We start from the raw sequence: 25,197 nt of genomic DNA on the forward strand, positions 1-25,197 counted from the left end.
GTGTTGTTTATACCAACAAGAAAACTTTGGCAGAATGTGTGTAACAAAGAGGCAGTGTAGGTGTGTGTGCTGACGGTGGCACACCTCAGACAGTGATGGGCCTGTAAATGGTTCTTGGCTTCTCTGCGACTTCACCTCACAGACCCTCCCTCACTCCAGACATCAGCCTCCTGATCTCTGGGAAACACTTGGCAGTATTGGTGGTCCTCAGCTTTCTATTCTAGTTTCATAATTCCCACAGCTATGAAGAAAGTGATTCTCTGTGCAGAAGTACTCCTTCCTTTAGCAGGAATGCACAAGTTCTCTCTCTCTCACTTTCTCCCTCTCTTTCCCACACTTTCTCTTCCTCACTCTCTCTGTCCCCTCTCTCTCTCTCTCTCACTTTCTCCCTCTCTCTCTCACACACTTTCTCTCTCACTCTCTCTGTCTCCTCTCTCTCTTTCTCTCTCCCTCTCTCTCTCTTTTGCTCTAAGCATTTCTCTCTCTTTTTCTCTCCCTCTGTCTCCTCTCTCTCACTCTTTCTTTGTCTCTTCTCTCTCTCTCACTTTCTCAGAAATATAACATGTCATATACATCAATATTAAAATACAGTAGTAGGAAAAAAAACACTCACCTCGAGCAAAACAAGTGCCGAGCACTTGAAAGTAGAACATGACCTTCAGCAACATTTTCAAGAGTCTGAAAATAGGAAAAGACAATTTAACATCAGTGTCAGATGGTTTCAAAGGTTCCTTTGACTTACTCAGAACACTTGAGTGTATCTTTACTAGTTACACTAGTATTTCCACTGGTTGATTCTCTGTGGATTAATGAACGACTGCTCTTTCTGTTTCTGCTAGCCACTGAGTCTCTTACCTTGTCCTTGATCCCATCCTGTACCTGAATCTCTTCAGTGCAGATTATACAGAGCAGGAGACAATCTCGGACCAGTAGATGTTGAATGAGACCCACTGGGGCACCCCAGCCATGTCAGGGCCTCTGTCCCCTCAATCTAGAACCAGCGTGATGGTGAATGAGACCCAATGAGGTATCCTGAACCATGTCAGGGCCTCTAGCCCCTGAATATAGAACCAGAATGATGGTGAATGATACTCACTAGGGTACCTTGGCCCTGTCAGGGACTCTCTCCTCTCAATCTAGAACCAGCGTGATGATGTTGAATGAGACTCACTTGGGTACCCTGGCCACGTCAGGGTCTCTATCCCCTCAATCCAGAACCAGCGTGATGGTGAATGAGACACACTGGGGTACCCTAGTCCTGTCAGACAAATACCACCACCACCAATACCACCACCACCAATTCTACCACCACCAATTCAACCACAACCACCACCAATACCACCAACAACACCAATGCCACCACCATCACCACTAATACCACCACCAATTGCACCACAACCACCAAAACCACCATCAATACCACCACCAACACCAATACCACCACCATCATCACCAATACCATAACCAATGCCACCAATACCACCACCACTAATACCACCACTATCACCACTACCACCAATACCACCACCAATACCACCATCACCAATACTACCACCCCCAATACCACCACAACCACCAATATCACCTCCACCAATACCACCACCACCAATACCACCACCACCACCAATACCACCAATAGCACCACCACCACTACCACCACCACCAACACAACCACCAATACCACCACCACTAATACAAATTCCACCACTACCAATACCACCAATACCAATACCAATACCACCCCCACCAATACCACCACCACCACCCCAATACCACCACCACCAACAATTCCACCACCACCAAAACCACCACCACATCAATACCACCACCAATACCACCACCAATATCACCACCACCAATAACATCACTACCACCAATACCGATACCACCACCATTACCAATAATACCTATACCTCCACCACCAATACCAATAACAATATCTCCACCACCAATACCAACACCACCAATACCACCACCACCAATACCAATACTACTACCACTACCATTACCACCACCACCACCAATACCACCACCACCAATATCATTAATACCATCACCACTAATAACACCAATACCACCACCACCAATACCACCACCACCCATACCACTGATACCATCACCAATACCACCACCACCAATACCACCACAAGCCATACCATCACCAATTCCTCCACCAATACCATCACCAATACCACCACCACCAATACCACCACAAGCGATACCATCACCAATTCCTCCACCAATACCATCACCACCAATACCACCACCAACTCCAATACCACCACCACCAATACCACCACCACTAATACCAATAATACCGCCACCACCATTACCAATACCACCACCACCACCATCAATACCAATACCACTACCACCAATACCAATACAATCACCACCAATACTACCAACACAAACACCACCAAAGCCATCAATATCACCACCACTAATATCATCACCACCACCAACACCACCGATATCACCAATACCGATACCAACACCATTACTAAAACAAATACCACCACCACCAATAACAATACATCCACCACCAATACCTCCACCACCAATACCACCTCCACCAATACTACCACATACCAATACCACTACCAATACTACCACCACCACCAATGCCACAACCACCAATACCACCACCACCAATACCACCAATGCCACCACCACCAATACCACTGATACCATCACAAATACCACCACCATTAACACCAACAGCAATACCACCACCACCACCAACACCACCACCAACAGTACCCCATCCACCAATACCACCACCACCACCAATACCACCACCACCAATACCACCACCAACACCAATACCAACACCAATACCACAAACACCAATACCACCACAATACCACCACCACCAAGGATGCCACCAATATCACCACCACCAATATCATCACCACCACCAATACCAACAATACCACCACCATCAATACCACCACCATTTACCCACCACCAGCAATACCACCACCACCAATACCACCACCATTACGACTACCACCACCAATACCACCACCACCAATACCACCATCAATACCACCAACACCACTAATACCACCATCACCAACACCAATACCACCAATAATAACACCACCACCACCAATACCACCACCACCAATACCACCAATACCACCGATGCCACCACCATTACCAATACCACCACTACCGATAACAATACCTCCACCACCAATACCACCACCACCAATACCACCACCACCACCAATAACATCAATACCACCACCACCAATATCATCAATATTGCCACAACCAATACGACCAATACTATCACCAATACCACCAACACCAATACCATCACAACCACCAATACAACCACAAATACCACCACCACCAATACCACCACTAATACCACCACCAATATCACCAACAACACTAATACAACCACCACCAATACGACCACCACCAATTCCACTACCATCACCACCACCAATACCAGTACCACCACCACCAATACCAATACCAACAACAATACCAACACCACCACCACCAATACTACCACTACAAAGACCACCAATATCACCACCAACAATACATCACCATCACCAATACCACTAATACCGATACCACCACCATTATAATACCACCAACACCACCACCACCAATACCACCACCACCAATACCACAACCACCACCAATATCACCACCACCAATACCATCAATACTACCACCACAAATAACATCAATACCACCACCACCAATACCACCACCACCAATACCACCGATACCATCACCAATACCACCATCATCAATACCACCACAAAAACCACCACCACTAATACCACCACAATACCACCAACAACACCAATACCACCACCACCAGCACCACCACCAATACCACCACCACCAATACTAATACCACCACTACCAATACCGCCACCACCAATACTGCCACCACAAAAACCACCAATGCCACAAATACCACCACCACCACCAATACCACCACCACCAGTACCCACACCACCAATACCGATACCACCACCATTACCAATACCACCAACACCACTACCACTAGTATCACCACCACCATTAATACCACCACCACCCACAACTATACCTCCACCACCAATACCACCACCACCAATACCACCACCAACAATATCACTACTAATACTACCACCACCAGCAATACCACCAAGACAACCAATAACACCACCACCAATACCACCACTACCAATACCACGACGACCACCACCAATACCACCAACACCACCAATACCAATACAACCACCACCAATACTGCCACCACAAAGACAACCAATGCCACCAATACCACCACCACCAATACCACCACCACCAGTGCCCCACCACCAATACCACCACCACCAATACCATTAATACCACCACCACCAATAACATCAATACCACCACCACCAATACCACCAACAACACCAATACCACCACCACCAGCACCACCACCAATACCACCACCACCAATACTAATACGACCACCACCACCACCAATACCGCCACCACCAATACTGCCACCACAAAAACCACCAATGCCACAAATACCACCACCACCACCAATACCACCACCACCAGTACCCACACCACCAATACCGATACCACCACCATTACCAATACCACCAACACCACTACCACTAGTATCACCACCACCATTAATACCACCACCACCCACAACTATACCTCCACCACCAATACCACCACCACCAATACCACCACCAACAATATCACTACTAATACTACCACCACCACCAATACCACCACCACCACCAATAACACCACCACCAATACCACCACTACCAATACCACGACAACCACCACCAATACCACCACCACCAATACCAATACAACCACCACCAATACTGCCACCACAAAGACAACCAATGCCACCAATACCACCACCACCAATACCACCACCACCAGTGCCCCACCACCAATACCACCACCACCAATACCATTAATACCACCACCACCAATAACATCAATACCACCACCACCAATACCACCACCACCAATACCATCACCAATACCACCACCACCAATACTACCAACAACAATACCACAACCACCAACAATACCACCACAAATACCACCACCACCAATACCACCACTAATACCACCACCAATAACACTAACAACACCAATACCACCACCAATACCATCACCACCAATACCACCACCAACACCAATACCACCAATACCACCAATACCGATACCACCACCATTACCAAAACCACCACCACAAATACCATTACCACCAATACCAATACATCCACCACCAATACCACCACCACCAATACCACCTCCACCAATAGTACCACCACCAATACCACTACCAATACTACCACCACCACCAATACCACAACCACCAATACCACCATCCCCAATACAAATAATACCACCACCACCAGTACCACCACCAATACCACCACCAATAGCACCACCACCAGTACCACTGAAACCATCACAAATACCACCACCACTAATACCAACACCAATACCACCAATACCACCAATACCACCAGTACCCCATCCACCAATACCACCACCACCACTAATACCACAAGCACCAATAACACCACCAAAATCACCACCACCACCACGGCCAATCAATACCAATACCACCACAACCAATACCACCTCCACCACCACCAATAACACCACCACCACCACCAATACCAATACCACCACCACCAATACCACCACCACCACCAATACCATCACCAATACAACCACCACCAATACCACCACAATACTGCCACCAGCAATGCCACCACCAATATCACCACCACCAATATCATCACCACCACCAATACAATGAATACTATCACCACCACCCCCAATACCACCAATACCACCACAAATACCACCAATACCAACACCATCATTTCCCCCACCACCAATACCAACACCACCACCTTCATTACCACCACCACCACCAATAACACTGTCAGGAATCACGGAAAGTTTCCTCCTCCTTCTGCTTCCGTGGCTTCTATGCTCTTATAGCAAACTCAGAAAGCAGTCAATCCTTTGAGTTGGAGTGCTTGTTGGCATCGTAGAAATTCCAACATGGCTGCCAACTTGCTGCAATAGCATATTGCTGTTAGCAGTCTAGTCTTGCAGTGAATGACAGTTGGTGAGGTGTGCTCCAACACTCCATGGTGCACTTCACCGAAGATTCCTCAGGAGCAGCACCTGTTTCTGCGTCGTTAAAGCTAGTCAGGGTAGTGGCGTCTAAACTCGGGGTTAGTTCCGTCGGGTTAATATCTCAGGTTAGTTGTAATGTCAAGTGTTATTAACGTTTTCTGAATAAACATAAAAAAACTCAAGAATTGTAATAAGAAAAGGCTTGAATGTTATAACCTCAGCTTGTAGTAATATATAGGAGAACAATGATAAATTAATGTAAATACTTCTGCTGAAGAGAGCCAGAATTAACTTGAAGGAAAAAACTGTAATGAAAACATAGTAAGGAAACGCGGGCGACATCAGGATTACCAACACGATGAAATGGTCTAGCCATTTAGCTAAAATGCTCCTTAACCATAAGAGGATGGCGGGGGCAATACTAAACAGCGGCTCTCCTTTAGCAGACCAGTAGTCTCGGCCCTTGAGGTTTACGATGGGAACGCTCTACCCTCAGCACTAGCAGCTCCAGAACTAGCTCTATTATGTTTTAGCAGCACTAGCTCTATAATGTTTTAGCAGCACTAGCTGTATTATGTTCTAGCAGCAATATCTCTATTATGTTTTGGCAACATTGGCTCTATTATGTTTTAGCAGCACAGGCTATATTATGTTTTAGCAGGACTAGCTCTATAATGTTTTAGCAGCACTAGCTCTAATATGTTTTAGCAGCACTAGCTGTATTATGTTTTAGCAGCACTAGCTGTATTATGTTTTAGCAGCACTAGCTCTATTATGTTTTAGCAGCACTAGCTGTATTATGTTTTAGCAGCACTTGCTGTATTATGTTTTAGCAGCACTAGCTGTATTATGTTTTAGCAACACTAGCTGTATTATATTTTAGCAGCACTAGCTCTATTATGTTTTAGCAGCAATATCTCTATTATGTTTAAGCAGCACCAGCACTGGCTCTATTATGTTTTCGCAGCACGATCTCTATTATATTTTACCAGCACTAGCTGTATTATGTTTTAGCAGCACTAGCTCTATTATGTTTTAGCAACACTATCTCTATTATGTTTTAGCAGCACTGTCTCTATTATGTTTTAGCAGCACTAGCTCTACTATGTCTTAGCAGCACTGGCTCTATTATGTTTTAGCAGCACTAGCTCTATTTTGTTTTAGCAGCACTGGCTCTATTATGTTTTAGCAGCACTAGCTGTATTATGATTTAGCAGCACTATCTCTATTATGTTTTAGCAGCACTAGCTCTATTATGTTTTAGCAGCACTAGCTGTATTATGTTTTAGCAACACTATCTCTATTATGTTTTAGCAGCACTGTCTCTATTATGTTTTAGCAGCACTAGCTCTACTATGTCTTAGCAGCACTGGCTCTATTATGTTTTAGCAGCACTAGCTCTATTATGTTTTAGCAGCACTGGCTCTATTATGTTTTAGCAGCACTAGCTCTATTATGTTTTAGCAGCACTGGCTCTATTATGTTTTAGCAGCACTAGCTGTATTATGTTTTAGCAGCACTAGCTGTATTATGATTTAGCAGCACTATCTCTATTATGTTTTAGCAGCACTAGCTCTATTATGTTTTTGCAGCACTAGCTGTATTATGTTTTAGCAACACTATCTCTATTATGTTTTAGCAGCACTGTCTCTATTATATTTTATCAGAACTGTCTCTATTATGTTTTAGCAACACTAGCTCTATCATGTTTTATCAGCACTGGCTCTAATATGTTTCAGCAGCACTGGCTCTATATTGTTTTAGCAGCACTAGCTCTATTATGTTTTAGTAGCACTAGTTGTGTTATGTTTTAGCAGCACAAGCCCTAGCTCTATTATGAATTAGCAGCACTAGCTCTATTATGTTTTTGCAGCACTAGCTCTATTATGTTTTATCAGAACTGTCTCTATTATGTTTTAGCAGCACTAGCTCTATCATGTTTTATCAGCACTGGCTCTATTATGTTTCAGCAGCACTGGCTCGATATTGTCTTAGCAGTACTAGCTCTATTATGTTTTAGAAACACAAGTTGTTTTATGTTTTAGCAGCACAAGCACTAGCTCTATTATGGTTTAACAGTACTAGCTCCATAATGTTTTAGCACCACCACCACTAACTCTATTATGTTTTAGCAGCATTAGCTCTATGGTATTTTAGCAGCACCAGCTGTATTATGTTTTAGCAGCACTAGCTGTATTATGTTTTAGCAGCACTAGCTCTATTATATTTTAGCAGCATTAGCTCTATTGTGTTCTAGCAGCACTAGCTGTATTATGTTTTAGCAACACTAGCTGTATTATGTTTTAGCAGCACTCGCTCCATTATGTTTTAGCAACACTAGCTGTATTATGTTTTAGCAGTACTAGCTCTATAATGTTTTAGCAGCACTAGCTCTATTATGTTTTAGCAGCACTAGCTGTATTATGTTTTAGCAGCAGTAGCTGTATTATGTTTTAGCAGCACTAGCTCTATTTTGTTTTAGCAGCACTGGCTCTCTTATGTTTTAGCAGCACTAGCTCTATTGTGTTTTAGCAGCACTGGCTCTATTAAGTTTTAGCAGTACTGACTCTATTATGTTTTAGCAGCACTAGCTGTATCATGTTTTAGCAGCACTAGCTGTATTATGTTTTAGCAGCACTGGCTCTATTATGTTTTAGCAGCACTAGCTTTATCATGTTTTAGCAGCACTAGCTCTATTATGTTTTAGAAGCACTAGCTCTATTGTGTTTTAGCAGCACTAGCTCTATTGTGCTTTAGCAGCACTAGCTCTATTAAGTTTTAGCAGTACTGACTCTATTATGTTTTAGCAGCACTAGCTGTATCATGTTTTAGCAGCACTAGCTGTATTATGTTTTAGCAGCACTAGCTGTATCATGTTTTAGCAGCACTAGCTCTATTATGTTTTAGAAGCACTAGCTCTCTTATGTTTTAGCAGCACTAGCTCTATTGTGCTTTAGCAGCACTAGCTCTATTAAGTTTTAGCAGCACTGGCTATAATATGTTTTAGCAGCACTAGCTATATTATGTGTTAGCAGCACCAGCTCTATTATGTTTCAGCAGCACTGGATTTATTATGTTTTAGCAGCAGTAGCTGTATTATGTGTTAGCAGGACTAGCTCTATTATGTTTTAACAGCACTGGCTCTATTATGTTTTAGCAGCACTGGCTCTATTATGTTTTAGCAGCACTGGCTCTATTATGTTTCAGCAGCACTGTCTCTATATTTTTTTAGCAGCACTATCTCTATTATGTTTTAGCAGCACTAGCTTTATTATGTTTTAGTAGCACTAGCTGTATTATGTTTTAACAACACTATCTCTATTATGTTTTAGCAGCACTGTCTCTATTATGTTTTAGCAGCACTAGCTGTATTATGTTTTAGCAACACTAACTCTATTATGTTTTAGCAGCACTGTCTCTCTTTTGTTTTAGCAACACTATCTCTATTATGTTTTAGCAGCACTTGTTGTGTTATGTTTTAGCAGCACCACCACTAACTCTATTCTGTTTTAGCAACACTACCTCTATTATGTTTTAGCAGCACTGGCTCTATTGTGTTTTAGCAGAACTAGCTCTATTATGTTTTAACAGCACTGGCTCTATTATGCTTCAGCAGCACTAACTCTATTATGTTTTAGCAGCACTGGATTTATTATGTTTTAGCAGCACTAGCTGTATTATGTTTTAGCAGGACTAGCTCTATTATGTTTTAGCAGCACTAGTTGTATTATGATTTAGCAGCACTATCTCTTTTATGTTTTAGCAGCACTGGCTATATTATGTTTTAGCAGCACTAGCTCTATTATGTTTTAGCAGCACTATCTCTATTATGTTTTAGCAGCACTGGTTCTATTATGTTTTTGCAGCACTAGCTGTATTATGTTTGAGCAGCACTAGCTGTATTATGATTTAGCAGCACTATCTCTATTATGTTTTAGCATCACTAGCTCTAATATGTTTCAGCAGCACTAGCTCTATATTGTTTTAGCAGCACTATCTCTATTATGTTTTAGCAGAGCTAGCTCTATTATGTTTTAGCAGCACTAGCTCTATTATGTTTTAGCAACACTATCTCTATTATGTTTTAGCAGAACTGTCTCTATTATGTTTTAGCAGCACTAGCTCTATCATGTTTTCTCAGCAGTGGCTGTATTATGTTTCAGCAGCACTGGCTCTATATTGTTTTAGCAGCACTAGCTCTATTCTGTTTTAGCAGCACTAGTTGTGTTATGTTTTAGCAGCACAAGCACTAGCTCTATTATATATTAGCAGCACTAGCTCTATAATGTTTTAGCAGCACTTGTTGTGTTATGTTTTAGCAGCACTGGCTCTATTATGTTTTAGCAGCACTATCTCTATTATGTTTTAGCAGCACTAGCTCTATTATGTTTTAGCAGCACTGTCTCTATTATGTTTTATCAGCACTAGCTCTTTAATGTTTTATCAGCACTGGCTCTATTATGTTTCAGTAGCTCTGGCTCTATATTGTTTTAGCAGCACTAGTTGTCTTATGTTTTAGCAGAACAAGCACTAGCTCTATTATGTTTTAGCAGCCCTGGCTCTATTAAGTTTTAGCGGCACCAGCTCTACTATGCTTTAACAGCACTAGCTCTATAATGTTTTAGCAGCACTAGTTGTATTATGATTTAGCATCACTATCTCTTTTATGTTTCAGCAGCACTACCTCTACTATATCTTAACAGCGCTGGCTCTATTATGTTTTAGCAGCACTAGCTGTATTATATTTTAGCAGCACTATCTGTATTATGATTTAGCAGCACTTTCTCGATTATGTTTTAGCAGCCCTAGCTCTATCATATTTTATCAGCACTGGCTCGAACATGTTTCAGCAGCACTGGCTATATATTGTTTTAGCAGCACTATCTCTCTTATGTTTTAGCAGCACTAGTTCTATTATGTTTTAGCAGCACTAGCAGTATTATGTTTTAGCAACACTATCTCTATTAAGTTTTAGCAGAACTGTCTCTATTATGTTTTAGCAGCACTAGCTCTATCATGTTTTATCAGCACTGGCTGTATTATGTTTCAGCAGCACTAGCTCTATTATGTTTTAGCAGCACTAGTTGTGTTATGTTTTAGCAGCACAAGCACTAGCTCTATTATGAACAAGCAGCACTAGCTCTATTATGTTTTAGCAGCACCAGCTCTATTATGTTTTAGCAGCACTAGTTGTGTTATGTTTTAGCAGCACAAGCACTAGCTCTATTATGAACACGCAGCACTAGCTCTATTATGTTTTAGCAGCACCAGCTCTATTATGTTTTAACAGCACTAGCTCTATAATGTTTTAGCAGCACCACCACTAACTCTAATATGTTTAAGCAGCATTAGCTCTATTGTATTTTAGCAGTACTAGCTGTATTATGGTTTAGCAGCACTAGCTGTATTATGTTTTCGCAGCACTATCTCTATTATATTTTAGCAGCACTGGCTCTATTATGTTTTAGCAGCACTGGCTATATTATGTTTTAGCAGGACTAGCTCTATTATGTTTTAGCAGCACTAGCTCTATTATGTTTTAGCAGCACTAGCTCTATTATGTTTTAGCATCACTAGCTCTATTATGTTTTAGCAGCACTAGCTGTATTATGTTTAGCAGCACTAGCTCTATTATGTTTTATCAACACTAGCTGTATTATGTTTTAGCAGCAGTAGCTCTATTATGTTTTAGCAGAACTAGTTCTATTATGTTTTAGCAGCACTAGCTCTATTATATTTTAGCAGCACTGGCTCTATTATGTTTTAGCAGCACTGGCTTTTTTTTGTTTCAGCAGCACTATCTCTATCACGTTTTAGCAGCACTTAATATATTATGTTTTAGCAGCACTAGCTCTGTTATGCTTTAACAGCACTAGCTGTGTTACGTTTTAGCAGAACTAGTTATATTATGTTTCAGCAGCACTAGCTCTGTTATGTTCCAGCAACACTAGCTCTATTATGTTTTAGCAGCACTGGATCTATTATGTTTCAGCAGCACTATCTCTATTATGTTTTAGCAGCACTATCTGTATTATGGTTTAGCAGCATTATCTCTATTATGTTTTAGCAGCACTAGCTCTATTATGTTTTAGCAGCACTAGCTATATTATATTTTATCAGCACTATCTCTATTATGTTTTAGCAGCACTGTCTCTATTATGTTTTAGCAGCAGTAGCTCTATTATGTTTTAGCAGCACTGGCTCTATTATGTTTTAGCAGCACTAGCTCTATTATGTTTTAGCAGCCCTGGCTCTATTATATTTTAGCAGCACTATCTCTATTATGTTTTAGCAGCACTGGCTGCATTATGTTTTAGCAGCACTAGCTGTATTATGTTTTAGCAACAATATCTCTATTATGTTTTAGCAGCACTTGCTCTGATATGTTTAAGCAGCACCAGCTCTATTATATTTTAACAGTAATACTTCTATTATGTTTTAGCAGCACTGGCTCTATCATGTTTTATCAGCACTGGCTGTATTACGTTTCAGCAGCACTGGCTCTATATTGTTTTAGCAGCACTAGCTCTATTATGTTTTAGCAGCACTAGTTGTGTTATGTTTTAGCAACACAAGCACTAGCTCTATTATGAATAAGCAGCACTAGCTCTATTATGTTTTAGCAGCACTTGTGTTAAGTTTTAGCAGCACCACCACTAACTCTATTATGTTTTAAGCAGCATTAGCTCTATTGTATTTTAGCAGCACTAGCTATATTATGTTTTAGCAGCACTAGCTGTATCATGTTTTAGCAGCACTAGCTCTATTATATTTTAGCAGCATTAGCTCTATTGTGTTTTAGCAGCACTAGCTGTATTATGTTTATCAGCACTAGCTGTATTATGTTTTAGCAGGTTCAGTGACTTAATATCGAGAGACAAAATATCGACTACACAAAATATCGACGACAAAATATAGAAAGACAGAATATCGACTCCCTATCTACAAACAGGTAAGTACCAAAATATTGATTCCAAAATATAGAATGTTAAAATATAATTAGCTAAAATATCGAATTTTTTTAATGTATTAAATATAATATAAAAGTAATAAAATTTTAAAAACAATTAAATAAAACACACATAATATAATATAAACATGTAAACATAATAAAAGTAATGTAAAAAAAGTAGAGATTTTGTTGGATAGTGAGAGCGTAAAAATTACTATTCCCACTCCAGTGAGTGCAACAGTAGGGAAAGCGTTGGATAGCGTAGGGGTAAAAATTACTATTCCCACTCCAGTGACTGCAACAGTAGGGAAAACGTTGGATAGCGTATGGGTAAAAATTACTATTCCCACTCCAAACAGTGCAACAGTAGGGAAAACGTTGGATAGCGTAGGGGTGGGCGGAATTTGCGAAATCCACTTTCGCAAATTATCGCGAAAATGTTTAAAATTGTCGCAAACAAGCGGAAATATCGCGAAGATGCAGAATTTTTTCCCGCATGTTCGTGAGATTTTATGCATGGTTGCAGGTCGCCAACTTACCCATGTGGTTGCTCGCGGGCGCGGCCATCTTGTTGTGAGTTGTCTCGCGGTGCATGATCGCGAGAAGAAAGACGTGATCGCGCGACGCATGACGTCACTGCGGGCGCGAACTCTCGCGAGACAGCGCAAATGGCTAAAAACAATCCAACATCTCATGGAGAACGCGACCGGATCATGAAAACTTGTTGGCGAACGCAGGGATTCAGGTAAGGCGATTGCACGCGCGCGAGAATGTATTATTTTACAGCACGAGCAAGAAACAAATTATCGCCAAGCTGCGGAAAGCGGAAATTTTGACATTTTCGCGCTCTCCGCGGAACGCGAAAATGTCAAATTATCGCAATTTCCGCGAACGGAACGAAATTTTCGCCCAGGCCTAGTAAAAATTACGATTCCCACTCCAGAGACTTCAACAGTAGGGAAATCGCTGGATAGCGGGAGGGTAACAATTACTATTCCCACTCCAGAGGGTGCAACACTAAGGAAAGCGTTGGATAGCGCAAGGGTAAAAATTACTATTCCCACTCCAGAGAGTGTAACAGTAGGGAAAGCGTTGGATAGCGTACGGGTAAAAAATACTATTCCCACTCCAGAGAGTGCAACAGTAGGGAAAGCATTGGATAGCGGGAGGGTAACAATTACTATTCCCACTCCAGAGAGTGCAACAGTAGGGAAAGCATTGGATAGCGTAGGGGTGAAAAATTACTATTCCAACTCCAGTGAGTGCAACAGTAGGGAAAGCGTTGGATAGCGTAGGGGTACAAATTACTATTCCCACTCCAAAGACTGCAACAGTAGGGAAAGCGTTGGATAGCGGGAGGATAAAATTAACTATTCCCACTCCAGAGAGTGCAACAGTAAGAAAGCGTTGGATAGCGCAAATGGAAAAATTACTATTCCCACTCCAGTGAGTGCAACAGTAGGGAAAGCGTTGGATAGCGTAGGGGTGAAAATTACTATTCCCACTCAAGTGAGTGCAACAGTAGGGAAAACGTTGGATAGCGCAGGGGTAAAAATTGCTATTCCCACTCCAAAGAGTGCAACAGTAGGGAAAGCATTGAATAGCAGGAGGTTAAAAAATACTATTCCCACTCCTGAAAGTGCAAAAGTAGGGAAAGTAATGATTTAAATTTAAAATAAGATTACATTAATTATCAATACCAATAAAAATGTAATTAAAAATAATTACCAATTAAGAACAATTAATTACCATTTAAAAATATTCATTAACAATTGATAAAAATGAATTACCAATTAATAATAATTAATTACCAATTAATAATTAATTATCAATTATCAATACACATAAATAAAAAAAATTATATTTACTTTATTACAATTAATTTACTTCCCACCCAATTCCCCTATAAACCCACAACCCATCCCAATAATAAAAAATACAATTCACATTATTATCAATTAATCAATTAATAAAAATAATTTTGCAAATAATAAAAATTAATTAGCAATTCATACAAATTATTTACCCATTAATACAAATTAATTACCAATTAATAATTAATTATCAATTAATTATCAATAAACATAAATAAAAAAATAATTATTTACTTTATTACAATTAATTTACTTCACACCCAATTCCCCTACAAACCCACAACCCGCTCCTAATAATAACAAATACAATTAACATAATTATCAATTAATCAATTAATATAAATTAATTATCAATTAATAAATAGTAATTACCAATTAATAATTAATTATCAATCAATTAATTATCAAAACATATAAATATAATTAATATTTAATTAACCATAATTAAATTACTTCCCACCCTATTCCCCTATAAACCCACAACCCGCTACGGAATTAAATTACGCAATAATTAAATTACATAACATTCATTTGTTTAAATAAATTAAACATACATTACAAAAATAATACATCATTTTAACAAATATAATACCATATATAACACTAAAAAAAAAATTGATATTATGGTAATCTATATTTTAAAATTCGATATTATGGTATTCTATGTTTTTAAATTCTATATTATGGAAATCGATATTTTGTACGCCAATTTCGATATTCTGACCTATCTATATTTTGATAATTGGATATTCTGTCCACTCTATATTTTAACTTTGATATTCTGGGCAGTCGATATTTTGGAATCGATATTTTGGGTGTTCACCGTTTTAGCAGCACTAGCTCTATTACGTTTTAGCAACACTAGCTGTATTATGTTTTATCAGCACTAGCTCTATTATGTTTTAGTAGCACTAGCTCTATTATGTTTAACCTCTTCAATGCCCGTGATGAGCTGGTCTCGTCATGGGCCGCGGTTGCGCTGTGCCCATGACGAGACCAGCTCGTCACAAACCCCGCCCGCTAATGAAATGGCCGGCACAGGGCGGGGAAAGGGGCGGGCACTGAAGGGGTTAAGCAGCACCAGCACTGGCTCTATTATGTTTTCGCAGCACTATCTCTATTATATTTTAGCAGCACTAGCTGTATTATGTTTTAGCAGCACTAGCTCTATTATGTTTTAGCAGCACTGGCTCTATTATGTTTTAGCAGCACTGGCTATATTATGTTTTAGCAGGACTAGCTCTATTGTGTTTTAGCAGCACTAGCTGTATTATGTTTTAGCAGCAGTAGCTGTGTTATGCTTTAACAGCACTAGCTGTGTTGTGTTTTAGCACCACTGGCACTATTATGTTTTAGCAGCACTAGCTCTATTATGTTTTTTCAGCACTGGCTCCATTATGTTTTAGCCGCACTAGCTCTATCATGTTTTAGAAGCACTACCTCTATTATGTTTTAACAGCACTTGCTCTATTATGTTTTAGCAGCACTGGCCCTATTGTGCTTTAGCAGCACTAGCTCTAATATGTTTTAGCAGCACTGACTCTATTATATTTTTGCTGCCCTGGCTCTATTAAGTTTCAGCAGCACTAGCTCTATTATGTTTCAGCAGCACTGGATTTATTATGTTTTTGCAGCACTAGCTGTATTATGTTTTAGCAGGACTGGCTCTATTATGTTTTAGCAGGACTAGCTCTATTATGTTTTAACAGCACTGGCTCTATTATGCTTCAGCAGCACTATCTCTATTATGTTTTAGGAGCACTGACTCTATTATGTTTTAGCAGCACTGGCTATATTATGTTTTAGCAGGAGTAGCTCTATTATGTTTTAGCAGCACTGGCTCTATTATGTTTTAGCAGGACTAACTCTATTATGTTTTAGCAGCACTGGATTTATTATGTTTTAGCAGCACTAGCTGTATTATGTTTTAGCAGGACTAGCACTATTATGTTTTAGCAGCACTGGCTCTATTATGTTTTAGCAACGCTGGCTCTATTATGTTTTCGCAGCACTATCTCTATTACATTTTAGAAGCACTAGCTGTATTATGTTTTAGCAGCACTATCTCTATTATGTTTTAGCAGCACTGGCTCTACTATGTTTTAGCAGCACTGGCTCTACTATGTTTTAGCAGCACTGGCTATATTATGTTTTAGCAGGACTAGATCTATTATGTTTTAGCAGCACTGGTTCTATTATGTTCTAGCAGGACTAGCTCTATCATGTTTTAGCAGCACTATTTCTATTATGTTTTAGCAGCACTGGATCTATTATGTTTTAGCAGCACTAGCTTTATCATGTTCTATCAGCACTAGCTCTATTATGTTTTAACAGCACTAGCTCTATAATGTTTTAGCAGCACTTGTTGTGTTATGTTTTAGCAGCACTAGCTGTATTATGATTTAGCAGCACTATCTCTATTATGTTTTAGCAGCACTAGGTCTATTATATTTTAGCAGCACTATCTCTATTATGTTTTAGCAGGACTAGCTCTATTGTGTTTTAGCAGCACTAGCTCTATTGTGCTTTAGCAGCACTAGCTCGAATATGTTTTATCAACACTAGCTGTATTATGTTTTAGCAGCAGTAGCTCTATTACGTTTTAACAGCACTGGATATATTATGTTTTAGCAGCACTAGCTCCATTATGTTTTAGCCGCACTAGCTCTATCATGTTTTAGAAGCACTACCTCTATTATGTTTTAACAGCACTTGTTTGGTATTTGGTATTTGGTAGGGGTATTTGTATAGCGCAGCGTTCGCTCCGGAAGGAGCATCTTGGCGCTGAGAATCCTTGATGACCGGTCCGGAGACAGAAAGGGGTTAGATGGCTGCTTTAGTGAGGTCATCGGGGAGGCTGAAGATCCAAGTCTTCAGAAACTTTCTGAATGGTTTTTCTTGGGTTTGTTGCCTGAGGTGTTTGGGCAAATTGTTCCATGCTTTGGTGGCCAGGTAACTTAAGGTTTTATTATGGTTTATTATGTTTTAGCAGCACTGGCCCTATTGTGCTTTAGCAGCACTAGCTCTAATATGTTTTAGCAGCACTGACTCTATTATATTTTTGCTGCCCTGGCTCTATTATGTTTTAGCAGCACTGGCTCTATTATGTTTCAGCAGCACTATCTCCATTATGTTTTATCAGCACTGGATTTATTATGTTTTTGCAGCACTAGCTCTATAATGTTTTAGCAGGACTAGCTCTATTATGTTTTAACAGCACTGGCTCTATTATGCTTCAGCAGCACTATCTCTATTATGTTTTAGGAGCACTGACTCTATTATGTTTTAGCAGCACTGGCTCTATTATGTTTTAGCAGGACTAACTCTATTATGTTTTAACAGCACTGGATTTATTATGTTTTAGCAGCACTAGCTGTATTATGTTTTAGCAGGACTAGCTCTATTATGTTTTAGCAGCACTAGTTGTATTATGATTTAGCAGCACTATCTCTTTTATGTTTTAGCAGCACTGGCTATATTATGTTTTAGCAGCACTAGCTCTATTATGTTTTAGCAGCAATATCTCTATTATGTTTTAGCAGCACTGGTTCTATTATGTTTGAGCAGCACTAGCTGTATTATGATTTAGCAGCACTATCTCTATTATGTTTTAGCATCACTAGCTCTAATATGTTTCAGCAGCACTAGCTCTATATTGTTTTAGCAGCACTATCTCTATTATGTTTTAGCAGAGCTAGCTCTATTATGTTTTAGCAGCACTAGCTCTATTATGTTTTAGCAGCACTATCTCTATTATGTTTTAGCAGCACTGGTTCTATTATGTTTTTGCAGCACTAGCTGTATTATGTTTGAGCAGCACTAGCTGTATTATGATTTAGCAGCACTATCTCTATTATGTTTTAGCATCACTAGCTCTAATATGTTTCAGCAGCACTAGCTCTATATTGTTTTAGCAGCACTATCTCTATTATGTTTTAGCAGAGCTAGCTCTATTATGTTTTAGCAGCACTAGCTCTATTATGTTTTAGCAACACTATCTCTATTATGTTTTAGCAGAACTGTCTCTATTATGTTTTAGCAGCACTAGCTCTATTATATTTTAGCAGCACTAGCTCTATAATGTTTTAGCAGCACTTGTTGTGTTATGTTTTAGCAGCACCACCACTAACTCTATTATGGTTAAGCAGCATTAGCTCTATTGCATTTTAACAGCACAAGCTGTATTATGTTTTAGCAGCACTAGCTCTAATATATTTTAGCAGCATTAGCCCTATTGTGTTTTAGCAGCACTAGCTGTTTTATGTTTTAGCAGTACTCGCGATATTATGTATTAGCATCACTATCTCTATTATGTTTTAGCAGCACTAGTTCTATCATGTTTTATCAGTACTAGCTCTATTATGTTTCAGCAGCAATATTTGTGTTATGTTTTAGCATCACAATCACTAGCTCTAGTATGTTTTAGCAGCACCAGCTCTATTATGTTTTAACAGTACTAGCTCTATTATGTTTTAGCAGCACTGTCTCTATTATGTTTCAGCAGCACTGGCTCTATTATGATTTAGCAGCACCAGCTCTATTATATGTTAGCAGCACTAGCTTTGTTATTTTTTAGCAGCACCAGCACTAGCTGAATTATGATTTAGCAGCACCAGCTCTATTATGTTTTATCAGCACGGACTCTATTATGTTTTAGCAGTACCAGATTTATTATGCTTTAGCAGCACTAGCTGTGTTATGTTTTAGCAGCACCAACTCTATTATGTTTTAGCAACACTAGCTTCATAATGTTTGAGCAGCACTAGCTGTACTATGTTTTAGCAGCACTGGATTTATTATGTTTTAGCAGCACTGGCTCTATTATGTTTTAGCAGCACTAGCTGTGTTATGTTTCAGCAGCACTGGCTCTATTATGTTTTAGCAGCACCGGCTCTATTATGTTTTAGCAGCACTGGCTCTATTATGTTTTAGTAGCACTAGCTGAAATATGTTTTAGCAGCACTAGCTTTATTCTGTTTTAGCAGCACTAGCTCTATTATATTTAAGCATCACTGGATGTATTATTTTTCAGCAGCATCTGCTCTATTATGTTTTAGCAGCACTAGCTCCAATATGTTTTAGCAGCACTAGCTGTGTTATGTTTTAGCAGCACCAGCACTAGCTCTATTATGTTTTTTTAGCAGCACCAGCTCTATTATGTTTTAGCAGCACTAGCTCTATTATGTTTTAGTAGAACTAGCTCTATTATGTTTTAGCAGCACTGGCTCTATTATGTTTTAGCAGCACCGGCTCTATTATGTTTTAGCAGCACTGGCTCTATTATGTTTTAGTAGCACTAGCTGAAATATGTTTTAGCAGCACTAGCTTTATTCTGTTTTAGCAGCACTAGCTCTATTATATTTAAGCAGCACTGGATGTATTATTTTTCAGCAGCATCTGCTCTATTATGTTTTAGCAGCACTAGCTCCAATATGTTTTAGCAGCACTAGCTGTGTTATGTTTTAGCAGCACCAGCACTAGCTCTATTATGTTTTTTTAGCAGCACCAGCTCTATTATGTTTTAGCAGCACTAGCTCTATCATGTTTTAGCAGCACCTGCTCTATTATGTTTTAGCAGCACTAGCTCTATTATGTTTTAGTAGTACCTGCTCTATTGTGTTTTAAAAGCACTCGCTCTATTATATTTTAGCAGCACCAGCTGTATTCTGTTTTAGCAGCACTAGCTCTATTGTGTTTTAGAAGCACTAGCTCTGTTATGTTTTAGCAGCACTAGCTCTGTTATGTTTTAGCAGCACTAGCTGTAATATGTTTTAGCAACACTATTTCTATTATGTTTTAGTAGAACTAGCTCTATTATGTTTTAGCAGCACTGGCTCTATTATGTTTTAGCAGCACTAGCTGTATTATATTTTAGCAGCACCGGCTCTATTATATTTTAGAAGCACTGACTCTATTATGTTTTAGCAGCACTAACTCTTTTATGTTTCAGCAGCACTAGTTCTATTATGTTTCAGCAGCACTGGCTCTATTGTGTGTTAGCAGTACTATCTTTATGGTTCATACCTGAACTCCTGCTTACAAACTTGAATGTCGAGCACGTGTAAACCATTCCAAGAGTTTTGCTTATGTTTCTGAATCGGAAATGTTTTTGAAAGGGCCCTGGTTGGCAGTCTCGTACATGTAACTGCACATATTAAATTTGCAATCATTATGAAAAGTATTTTCCTTGCGTTAATGAATAAGTTATAAGAGTGGGAACATCAGCTGTAAAAAGACTGAGCGTGGCCAAAGTGCAGGGCGGTCCATAATTCCAGGGGTTACTGACCTTTCCAATGCTCCGTTGGAAATATTCCATTTCAAGCTTGGACACTGCTTTTACGCGATGGAGGTTCTACCTCATTGAATTAGGCACTTATATAAAACATGCAGAATCCTGGCACCTATGGAACGCTACAAAGCTATGAGGACCGGCAACTATGAACCAACCGCCATCACCCAATGACAAAATCTGACCAAAAACACAACATACACGGCTGCACCTCTTCTTCCATTGAGCGTTCCGATGCTAAATGGGCCCGACCCATAATGATCTTGCTTCGTGTGTGTGATTGTCCTTGTAGCAGGTACTCTTGACTTACTTCTGTATTGCAAGGGCCAGTCAGGCTCACTCATGGCTTAGTCAACAATAAGCCATACGTGCTCTTACCCATAGGTCACAGCAGAATGTTTCTGATTTGGGCCCAGTCATCACTATCCAGTAAGGTACAAAGTCACCGTTTCCACACCTAGACTTGCACGAGGATCAATAGTGGGCCATGAGGCTTTGCTGTACCACCGACCTGTTGTCATTTTCAAAGCCTTTCACAAGATAGGGGCCCCCTACCTCAGGGAAAGATTCCAACATTATACACCTCAACGCACCTTGAGGTCATCTGCTCAACTTCTGACCTCCACGCCTAAAGTCCTGCTGTCCCGGATTGAGGGAAGATCCTTTCAAGTGGTAGCCTCTCGCTCATGAAACACTCACCCCTCTCTCTTAGACAGGCACAGGACCTCCACACCTTTAGGATGACATTAAAGACCTGCTTGTTCCAACGGTAGGGTCCGGCCTGCCTTCTGCATTGGGTGTTTCTCTCTGTTAGCTGTTATGTGGTCTCTTTGCTTCAGCACCGGGACACTCCTGGGAGTAGCCGCGCGCTTTATAAATACCATATAACATAACCTAACAGAGGTGTGTGACAACCCCAATCTCTAAGGTGTTTCCAAAAGTAATTAAAGCAACCATATGATATTTAGGAGGTTTGCTCACTGCCTTTTGTTGAAGAACAGTCAAATCTAGATTAACCATTATGGCTTGACGCCATAAATACTCACCCAGCCCAGCTGTGCAAACACCAGCTGTGCAAGGGCTATAGCTGCACCGAGACTAATCCATGACAGCTTAAAAACAGTCTCAAGCGTTACCAATGCTCACATGTTCTTCTTGAACACTGTAACCAGCACGTCTCCTCCCAAATCTCGGTTTCCAATTTTCACTATCCGCTACCATTGCGGGTTAAAAAAAAAAACCCAGCTGAAAATATCTGTTTCGTTTCGCTATTGAAATAAAAGCAAACACGTCTCCATAGGCAGAGGTGGCAATGTTTCGGATCATAAGCTCAGTCTCCGTGGGTTTATTGGGCGCTATGATCGTGTGTTGAAATTTAAAATTACCGGGTATCTTCTGGCCACAGGAGGCTGTTTCTCTCACACGTTGGCTACACCTAAGCAATCGTATTACTCCGGACATTACAAAAGCAAATGAGGTAATACTGACATACTTAAGGTATATTTTTGAAAATGCCCGTTCGCCTCTGCGTTTTTGGATTTGAATAAAAGAGGTGTGTGGTACTTACTATCGACCTAGGAAGGATGAGGGGTTGATTCATCAAACCGGGGGCCATTTGAATCACTCCACAGCACATAATAGAAGTCCATAACACCTTTAGGGTCACCTCTGTGGGGAATGTTCCTTCTTAGAGACACACCCATTAAAAAATATAGTTACCAAACACATATTGAGGGAAGTAACTAGTGGCTGAATTTTGATAAAAGGGGAGGGAGGTGATGTAAATGGCAAACGTTGAAAGACAATACAGGTGCAGGAGAAAAGCATCAATCCTGTAAGACTGCATGAATCCACAAGAAAGCACCAGAGTCGACCGACCACGAAACATGATAACATACGGGCTCCGCTCGAGTGCAAAGTCTCTTATTTTAGCATGTCCCACACCAAAGATGAAGACTTGTCCTGAGCAGGGAAATTATTATTTGGGGGGACGTCATGTCATTTAGACAGACATCTCTGGATACTTTGGAATATGTAATACCAGCCTTCCAGTTGAATGCGCATCTTGGTGACTTTGACTTTGGTTTTGACGAAGATAGCATTTGAAGGCATATTAAACACAGATCAGGAAGAGAGAGTTTTAACTGCACATTCTCCTCACTTTATAAAATATTAAGATGTGCAATAATTCTCCACTAGGTGGCGCTTCACATCTAAATTCATTTTTAAAGCACATGTACCTGCACATAAAATCCCACAAGATTAATACATTTATTTCACGTTGGCTTGAATTTTAAAAAAAGTCAGTAAAATGGGAAAAAAATCCACATTTACAACATTTGACTGCTTCTGAACCAGGCAACATTAGAAGCATAGGGGCTTTTTTATGAGCCCTTCGTCACTTTTGCGCCGCCGGTGCGTCACTTTTTGAGATGCACCAGCGGCGTAAATAATGCGCCATGTTGCGTCTTAATTGCAAACCCCTGCGCCACATTATACCTGCACCAGGTATAATGTATTCAGGCAAGGCGTTCTGACGCAGTAAGCCTCGTAGAAGTGACACAGTGAAATCTATGAGATTCCACTGCGCCACTTCTAGGACGCAAATGCGTCAATATCTTACGCCTGCGTCATAGCAGGCATAAGACTGACGCAGGCACATATGCTTCATAAAAATCACAAATAAATAAAGAAGCATCTCTGAGGTGCTGTGGGAAACCATTTACTATCCTTATACCTAAACCCAAAGAGATGTGTGGAGTACAGTGCACTTGTAATATCATTATGCAGTTCAAATGTGTAAATCCCTGATTAATGTACACAATGGATAGTTTCCCAATCAATGTACATTGTTTTCTTGTTAAACAGCTAGGTCAACCCCCTGCTTGGCACAGAATGAACACAGAAGTGAGACATGACCTTTGACCTGTGATATCTAGGCTGCTTACCTCTGTGACCGTCACAAATGCCTTGTGTGGCTGCTGGTTCAGCAGGTGCGGCTCTGGGAGAGCAGGAACAGGATCTTCTTTCATACTCCCACTGTGTACATAATTCAGTTTACAGAAGGGGGGGTCATACTTTAAGGAGTGAACACAAATCCTTGCTCCTCTGACTCTCTGAGGGCGGGGTCATCATCAGATAGATACTGCCAGCCAGAACAAACAAAAACGCTCCAGCACCTTGTTCTTTCTCCAATGTCATTTTAACATTTGTGCAGCACAGACATGAATTGATTCCAAAATACTTTATTTACATTGCATCATCTTCAGAGCACTCATCCCTGAAGGTACCTAACACATGACAGCAGCGCTGCGATCCACGAGCAGGAAAATGTGTGGGCATCGTCCCTCATGGCAGCAGCCAGCCCCTCCCCCTGAGGACAACTTAAAAAAAATTGTAATTAAAGAAAAATTATAATTGATATAAAATTGTCCGGGGGTCAGCCCTTTCACACACGAGCCGACCACCCGTGGGCACCAATTTCCTTTGGGGGAAATATATATATATATTCACTTACAGGTTCCAGGGTTGTTATAGTTGGAAATTAGCATTTAAAAAACCTTAGAAATTCACTGAAAAAAACACAAGTTTCAGGGACGTTATAGTTAGTTGGACATTTCACTCATACAAAACCAGAGAAATTCAGCCGTTATAGTTAGTTCAGCTAACTATAACTTGCGCCCTCGCAATCCAGTGCTGATGACGTCACATATTACATCATTCATGACATGGTCAGTGACAACACTGATGACATCACTGATGACATCTCAAATCACTAGGCTTGGGCGGTAAATTGCGTTTCGCTCACGGAATTTGGATAATTTTGCATTCTGGAAAGAATGCAGAATTTCCAAAAATTCTGCGATCCGCGGCTTCGCGGAATTTTTTGCTTGTTCGCGCTTTCAAAATGCGTTTGTGCAAGATATTTCTCCCCG

General features: G+C 40.2%; 1 protein-coding gene across 2 annotated transcripts in view; it reads right to left on the reverse strand.

Annotated features, from left to right (window-relative positions):
* LOC146863563 (CD5 antigen-like) overlaps nucleotides 1–24,334 on the reverse strand; it is a 654,574-nt gene extending 630,240 nt beyond the window's left edge. For both annotated transcript variants that reach the window (XM_085643025.1, XM_085643024.1), the window contains exons 1-2: nucleotides 24,211–24,334; nucleotides 614–678 (exon numbers count right to left, since the gene is read on the reverse strand). In XM_085643025.1, coding sequence (XP_085499151.1) covers nucleotides 614–668 — 55 coding nt within the window. In that variant the 5' untranslated portion in view covers nucleotides 669–678; nucleotides 24,211–24,334. The remainder of the gene's footprint in view (nucleotides 1–613; nucleotides 679–24,210) is intronic.
* Nucleotides 24,335–25,197: the final 863 nt, after the last annotated feature.

Source organism: Triturus cristatus, chromosome 2_2 (assembly GCF_964204655.1).
Source record: "Triturus cristatus chromosome 2_2, aTriCri1.1, whole genome shotgun sequence".
NCBI classification, from domain to species: domain Eukaryota; kingdom Metazoa; phylum Chordata; class Amphibia; order Caudata; family Salamandridae; genus Triturus; species Triturus cristatus.